The sequence below is a fragment of the Sturnira hondurensis genome, unplaced genomic scaffold (assembly GCF_014824575.4).
Source record: "Sturnira hondurensis isolate 20B ecotype Veracruz unplaced genomic scaffold, ASM1482457v3 Scaffold0007378, whole genome shotgun sequence".
Lineage (NCBI taxonomy): Eukaryota > Metazoa > Chordata > Mammalia > Chiroptera > Phyllostomidae > Sturnira > Sturnira hondurensis.
This window is the reverse complement of record NW_028080009.1, coordinates 278,168-286,713: the sequence shown is the minus strand read 5'-3', so window position 1 is coordinate 286,713 and position 8,546 is coordinate 278,168. Positions and strand designations below refer to the sequence as shown.

Sequence of the window (8,546 nt, the reverse complement as noted above, 5' to 3'; positions counted from 1 at the left end):
ATTTATTTCTCAGTTCACAATCTTATTGCATTCTTCTGGAAGTCTATTGTTATGCTGGTATACTTTTTTGAACACTATAGTTTTGTAATAAGTTTTGAAGTAAGAAATTGTTAGTCTTCCAACTCTATTTTTTATTTTAAAGATTATTTTGGTTATTCGGGGTCCCTTGTTATGAATTTTAGAATCAGCTTTTCCTTTTCTGCAAAGAACATTACAATTTTGATAAGGATTACATTGAGTACATAGATAACTTTGGGAAGAATTTTTAACAGCATTGTCTTTTAATCCGTGAACACAGGATGACTTTCCACTTAGTAGGTATTTTAAAATTTATGTCAGCAGTGTTTTGCAGCTCTTAGTGCATGAATCTTATACTTCCTTGGTTAACTTTATTTCCAAATAGTTTATTGTTTTTTATCCTGTTGTAAATAAAATTGTTTTCTCAGTTTTCTTTTCAGATTGATAATAGCTGGTATATAGAAATACAACTAACTTCTGTATGTTCATCTTGTGTAATTTTGTTCAATTTGTTTATTATTTCTAATAGATTTTTTGTGAATTACATATAATTTTTAATATATAAGATGGTGTCATCCACAAATAGAGATAGTTTACTTCTTTTTTCTTAATTTGAATGATTTTTTCTTGCCTAATTGTTCTGGCTTGAACCTCTAATACAATGTTAAATAGCAGAGGTGAAAGCAGACATCCTTGTCCTGTCTGTGATTTTAGGAACGAAGTTTTCAATCTCATCACTGAATATGAGGTGAGCTGTAGTTTTTTTAAATCCATAAATGCCCTTTATCATGTTAAAGAAGTTTTCTTTTATTTCTAGTTTGTTTAGTGTTTTTATTACAAAACAGAGCTAGATTTTGTCAATTTTTTGCATCAGTTGAGGGGATCATGTTTTTTCCCTTCATTTTATTAATGGGATATAATGCATCAATTGATTCTGTTACATTGAACAAATCTTGTGTTCCTGGGACAGTCACATTTGGTCATGGTATGTAATCCTTTTTAATATGATGTTGGATTTGGTTTGCTAATATTTTGTTGAGAATTTTATCTATATACATAGAGATATTTTTTTGAGGTTTTCTTATAAACATATGTACAGGGTGGGAAATGTGAAGGGATTAGCAAATATAAAACTCATAGACACAGAAAACACTATGATGATTATAATATGGACAGCATGGGAGGTAGAGGAGGGAAAAGGGGGGATAAATGGTGATGGAAGGAGTAATGACTTGGGATGGTGCACATATAATATACAGATGATGTATTATAGAATTATACACCTGAAACTTGTATGATTTTATTAACCAATGTCACTCAAAATTTTTCAATAAAAAGCAAAAAACGCATATTCTGTAACATAACAAACCTCACTCTATGTGTGTGTGAAACAAGTTTTTGAATTTACCATATATTTTTAGTAGATTGAGCCACGTTTGATATTTTAATATTATTGCCTCAAGGTCAACCAGAGATGACAGATTAGAGATTTCTCAGGTCTTCACTGGACCCACACATAGTCATTTACATGTGTGTGGTTTTTTAGTTTAGGAATACTTTAGAACTTTGAACAATTCTGTGTGGTCAATTTATTCCTCAAGTTTGCCTTTTAAGCTTTTTTTTAAAGATTTTTATTTATTTGTTTTTAGAGAGAGAGAAAGGGAGGGAGAAGGAGAGGAAGAGAAACATCCATGTGAGAGAGAAACATCAATCAGTTGCCTATTGTAGGTGCCCCCACTGGGGACAGAACAAGCAACCTAGACAGGTGCCCTGACTGGGAATTGAACCTATGACCTTTTGCTTTAGGGAGCAACACCCAACCAAGTGAGCCACACCAGTCAGTGCTTTTACATTTTTGGTCAGTCAAGAAACATGTATAAAGACCCACAGACAAAGCCCAAGAGGGTAAGATCAAGGGTGGGAGGCAGGGATGGGTCGAGCAGAGGGAGTGAAGGGGATGAAATGGAGAACTGTACTTCAACAACAAAAATTTTTTGGTCAGTCTGTTCCTAGTTTCAACTCTCATCCCTGCTTCAAGAAGTTGGTATGTTAAACAATTTCTATTGATTGTTTTGATTAAGCCCAGGGAAAAGGCTGTCTACAGTGAGTTTTGAGTCAGGCCAAATAAAGATGCATCCTGTGAGAGGGAATTTCCTGAGAGCTTCCAAATAGGTTAGATAAAGACAGTTCTCTGAGACTATATCTTTAAGACACTATCAGTTTTCATCCCTGGGGGATGTTGTGTTGAAATAAAAAGATAAATACCTCCTATTCAGTATAATAGAGGGCATGGCAAGAAAATGTTAGTGGAGTGTTCTTAGAGATTTGGAGACCAAGGTAAGTCATATTATGGTTAGGTTGTAAAAATAGCAAAAGGCTATAATCTTATACCAAGATAGTAGGGAAAGATGGAACAAAAGTGAAAATAAGGAAAATTAGATGAAGAGAGAATGCACTCATCAGCTCCTGAAACTACACTTTTGCCTACCTGTATTAGACCTGTGACTGTGCATAACCTCACGTACAAAATGAAAAGGTGAAAGCGGATATAAAAGGAGATACACCGATATACCTGGTATCAATGCGGTTATCATTTCTAACCCTGTGTGTAGGCACAAAAATGTAAATAAAAAGACTGAAAACAAGGACAAATTTTCTAGAATTGTGTTAAGTATAGTAAAGGTGATAAAAATGCTTTGAATGATAAAGTCATAAATAACTAAGTGAATCATGAAACATGGCCCTGAGGGATAGACAGTTGTGAAAATAAGACCTAAAGCTAAGATGTTGAACCATCTGATAAAAAGACAGTGGGATAGTCATGAGACTTCAGATTAAGCAAGGATGAGAAAGAAAATGTACATTATATCTTCCTCTTATGATCACCAGTTGCAGAAAATAGGAATGCAGGTATCTGATGTGTGGTAGAGGTTGGTGGAATAACATAGAGTGAGAAGATACCGCATTGAGGAAATGACTGCTGGGTAGCTGGATATACTTAATCCCAGGTAGCTCCTAAGAAGTAGGAGGTCAAATGAATTCAAAGGACCAAGTCTTATTGATGAACCCAGCATAGATGGAGAATATATTAATATAAATTAAAATAATAGGTCAGTATACATTATAGAGTGATAAGTGATTGGTTACTTTATAAATGTTTACCAACTGGAAATGTACTCTCAGAGAGGAGGGAAGCACCAGTTTTCAAGCCCTCCTAGAAAATCCACATAAAGAAATGGGATAAATTGATTTTCTTGCAGCATAACCATATTTTATTTTTAAATTTTCTGCTGTTATGGAACACCAAGCGTGATGAAGACACCAGACAATTAGGAGTCTGATTATCAATCTGCTAAATTTCTGGATGAGGTCATTGAGAGGATGACAGATTTCCTTTTTATGTCTTGACTGGTCACCGTGCTTTTATTTTTACTTTGTCCTTGCTCTTCATTCCACCTAGGATAAAACTTATTTTCATCTTTGTCTTAGTATTAGCCTAACCTCTTTCCTGGAATTTTTCTTGACCCACCTCTTCATCTACAACATTGTGTGCATACTTCTGCATTGTACTTACTATACAATTTTCATATATCATCTTTAGAATTTTATCTCCCTTGCTACTCAGTCATCTCCTTGAGGATCTATGACCAGTTCTACTCAAAGCTGTATTCAAATTGCTAAATAAATTCTGATACATAGAGGAGTCACTTCTCCACTTAAGTTATATATTCTTCACTAGTTAAAGACATAATACTATCTTTGATAATTTTCAAATTACAAAATTGAGAACTTTCAGTTGTCTCTTCTCTGACCCTAGCAATTCAACTCTATGCACATAAAGACATATACACAATATATATTTCCTGATAGAATTTTCTAAGTTGCAAAATTATATCTTACTACTGCTGATTGTCACAGGTCTCAAATATGCACAGCTAGAAAGAAATTTTCCTTGACATGAGTTTAAAGGAGGATACTTCTACTTTTGTATCTGATGGAAGGCTCTCAACTCTGACTTTCCCCAATATCCAAGTTTTCCTAAATTTGAATAAAAGCTTTCTGCATAATTGTATACATTACATTCATCCACTGTAACATCTTTGGTATGACTAGTTTTCCCAAATAAATTATACAGCAATAAACTTCTCCCCATTTGCTTCAAATGTTTAACTTGCTAAAAGTTCAGAATTTTCATATATTCTGGATGAGTGCTATAATGCAAAATTACTTAATAATTCATCTTTTCACATATAAAGATGTGACAACTAAAATAGAATCTTTGTAAGAACTAAATTTTAGCATATCCTAAATGATTCTACCCTCTCCCCATGAGTAAAAAGCATAAATGTATTAGGAATTTGCCAAGTCCAGAATATTTTTAGTCTCCCTCTCCCACCTGACTTATATTTGGACAGTTTCTTTACTGGATGTGATTACTTACACACTTTTTAAATGGTACATTTATCTAGATTAAGGTAATCTCTAAATTCATGTTTCACCATAACTACAAAATATCCTTTGTCAATTATCTCTTCTTATTATTACTCATTTCCTAAATCTGATGGAACTATTTTTTCCAGAAGCAAATTATGATCTAAACTGTTATTAATTTAGAAAATTGCTAGCTGTTCTGTCTCTTCTTAATCAATCAATCTATTTATGCATTTTAAATTGAGAACTTTTATGTGACAGAAATGTTTTCAGGCACACAAATAAACAAAGATAAATCGTTCATTTTTCTCTAAGAATCAGGCTGTTTAGTATTCACAGACACACATAAAAATGCATAAACATACACACACATGCACTCATGCACACAGCAATATGCACTCTACAATTTGAGGTTTTTAGATTTCCTAATAGAAGAATAGTTTAGATTACTAATACCAATGAAATCTTAATGCACATTAAGGAAAAATATGTGGAATACTATCAGATATGAAATTTATTCTTTCCATTTATTTCTGGCTATACTCCAGAGTTTTAATCTCCATTAAAACAGAGACTATTCTTCTGCATGCTCTTCCTTATATTAGATTGTTATATTATCAAAGAAAGTGGTATCAGGGTTACCTGGCTGTATTCCTAGTTTCACATGATGTTCAGGAGAGGCTAGGAGAATGTGAAGAGTGTATTTAATTTTTTTCCTTCATTTTTTTAAAGAATTGAGATATAATTGACACCTAACCTTACATAAGTTCAACATGTACAATATGTTGATTTAATAAATTTCTATGTTACAAAATGATTACCAACATAGTTTCAGCTATTGTTCCTGTCACATCACATAAGTATCATTTCCTTTTTCCTATTTGTTGTTTATTTAGTTATATTGTTGTTCAAGTACAGTTGTCTCCATTTCCCGACCTTCCCACTCACTGCCTCCTACCCTTGGTCCTACCCCCTTTGGCTTTGTCCATGTGTCTTTAATATGTTCCTTGCTGGCCCTTCTCCCTTTTCCCCGATAATCTCCTATCCTCCTCCCCTCTGGTTACTGTCAGTTTGTTCTTTGTTTCAATATCTCTGGTTATACTTCGCTTGCTTATTTGTTTGTTGATTAGGTTCCACTTACAGCTGATATTATATGCATTTGTCTTTCACCACCTAGCTTATTTCGCTTCGCATAATGCTCTCCAGATCTGTCCATGATGTTGCAAAGGGTAGTAACTCCTTTTTTATTTCTGCTGTGAGTATTCCATAGTGTAAATGTACACTGTGTTTTGACCCAGTCATGTACTGATGGGTACTTAGGTTGTTTCCAGCACGTGGCTATTGTAAATTGTGCTGCTACGAACACCGAGGTGCACACGTGCTTTTGAATTGGTATGTCAGGATTCTTAGCATATAATCCCAACAGTGGAATTGCCAGGTCAAAAGGTAGTTCCATTTTTACTTTTATGAGGAAATTCCATAATGTTTTCTATAGTGGCTACACCAGTCTACATTCCCACCCAAAGTTTCCCAAGTTCAGGAACAAGACAAGGATGATTGCTTTCACCACTTCTATTCAACATAGCATTGGAAGTTCTGCCACAGCTATTAGAGAAGAAAAAGAAACAAAAGTCAACCAAATTGAACAGGAGACAGCAAAACTGTCACTATTTGCAGATGACACAATAGTGTACATAGAAAACTCTATAGACTCCACAAAAAACAGCTTGACCTAATAAGTAGATTTGACAAAACAATAAGATACAAAGTCAGTATGTAGAAATTGAAGGCATTTTGGTACACTGAAAATAAAATATCAGAAACAGAAATCAGAAAAAAATCCTATTCGCTATAGCAACAAGAAAAATACATAGGAATAAACCTAACCAAGGAGGTAAAAACCTTTACTCAGAAAACTACATAACGCTAAAGAAAAAAATTAAGGAGGACACAAATAAATGGAAGCATATATTATGTTCATGGATTGGAAGAATTAATATCATCAAAATGTCCATATTATGCAAAGCAATTTATAGATTCATTTCTTTTTTTCTGATCAGAATATTTAAGATTAGTCCCTCAAATAATTTTAAGTATAAAACAGTGTTGTTGAAGAAAATTATTGTTTAGCCTCCTTTCTAAATAGGAACAAAAGGGGATTAAAATGTTTTTTTGTGTTTTGTCAGGAATCAGGACAAATGGATAAAGGAGCAAGTGTCACAATGGGAAGTCAATAATAGTTTCTAATAAACTCAACAGCTAAGTTTGAGGCCTCTGATTTTAGAATAATATAGAAGTATACATACTGTCAAATGTATATACATATATATACACAAATCTATACATACTTATGTATAGATATGTATGTACATGAGCATATATAAATGGTCACCAATTTTTCAAATAGGAAATTGGTTCGATTCCATATGCTAAAGTATTTTTATGTGCACTAAATGCAATATCTATAGCGTCACAAGATAAACAGAAAAGCCTTTATTATTTCTACTCCTTAATTTTATTGACTCGATAGATATTCTCACCCCTCTGTTCTTGTTCAGTCTTTTATGAGGGTTAAGGATGTGGGGAAGAGTGAGACTGACTCAATCCTAGTGCCATCTGATGTTTGGGTAAGGATTGCAGAAAAGTTTTGATGACATTGAATGAGAGAACATGCATATTAAAAAGTTATTTTCCTTTTTTTCCAAGACACAGGAAAAGAAGAGAATTGGAGCAAGAATCTCTAAGGGAAGTCAATAATTGTCTCTGATACACACCGCAGCCACCTGTGGCAGAAAGAATGTCTATCCCTAATGACACCCAGCTGCATCCTTCTTCATTCCTTTTGCTGGGCATCCCCGGGCTGGAAGATGTGCATGTTTGGATTGGATTCCCCTTTCTCTTCGTGTATCTCGTTGCACTCCTGGGGAATGCTGCTGTCCTCTTTGTGATCCAGACTGAGCATAGTCTCCATGAGCCCATGTACTACTTCCTGGCCATGTTGGACTCCATCGACCTGGGCCTGAGCACAGCCACCATCCCCAAAATGCTGGGCATCTTCTGGTTTGGCCTCAGGAAGATATCTTTTGGAAGCTGTCTTTCTCAGATGTTCTTTATCCACTTCTTTACTGCCATGGAGAGCATTGTGTTGGTGGCCATGGCATTTGACCGCTACATTGCCATCTGTAAGCCCCTTCGCTATACTATGATCCTCACCAACAAGGTCATCAGCATTATCGCAGGCATTGGTGTTCTGCGGAGCCTGTGCATGGTGGCCCCGCTGGTGTTTCTTCTCCTGAGGCTGCCCTTCTGTGGGCATCACATCATCCCTCATACCTACTGTGAGCACATGGGCATTGCCCGTCTGGCTTGTGCCAGCATCAAAATCAACATAATATTTGGTCTTGGGGATACATCTATTTTATTACTAGATGTGCTCCTAATTATTCTGTCCTATGCCAGGGTCCTCTATGCAGTCTTCTGCCTGCCTTCCTGGGAAGCTCGGTTTAAAGCCCTCAACACATGTGGCTCTCACATTGGTGTTATCTTAGCCTTTTTCACACCAGCATTTTTTTCTTTCTTGACACACCGTTTTGGCCACAATGTCCCCCAATATATCCACATCCTCTTAGCCAATCTCTATGTGGTAGTTCCACCAGCCCTCAATCCTGTAATCTATGGGGTAAGGACAAAGCAGATTAGGGAGAGTGTTTTGAGGATTTTTTTAAAAGATGGGTAAACATTGGTGGTCTTAGAGTGACTTTACATTCATATTTTCTCTAAATGTTCATTAGAAGGGTTAAAAAGGAGAGAGGGTGCAAAGTCAAATAATTCCTTGAGTGAAAGGAAAATTTCTATAATTCTTTGACTTTAAGAATAATAATAAAGGTATTGATTATAGTATTATAATTTTAAGGTTCGTGTCTTTCATAAAATGCTCATATTTATATTGTTTGATCATCAAGATAGCCATATAGTGTAGTTACTATAGTCAGAAATTTTCAGACGATAAGTTGATGTTTTGGATTGTTAAATGAGTCATCTGAAAATTCAGCTAGTAGTAAGAGGTAGATTACTGAGTAAGGTAGTTTTTAAATTGG

The 8,546-nt window shown here is 35.0% G+C and overlaps 1 protein-coding gene across 1 annotated transcript; it reads left to right on the top strand.

The window, feature by feature from the left end:
• The first annotated feature begins 7,240 nt into the window (after positions 1 to 7,240).
• On the top strand, positions 7,241 to 8,185 carry LOC118990846 (olfactory receptor 52E8). The gene has a single exon (XM_037051635.1). The coding sequence runs from the start codon at positions 7,247 to 7,249 to the stop codon at positions 8,183 to 8,185; it is 939 nt and encodes a 312-aa protein (XP_036907530.1). The 5' UTR covers positions 7,241 to 7,246.
• Positions 8,186 to 8,546: the final 361 nt, after the last annotated feature.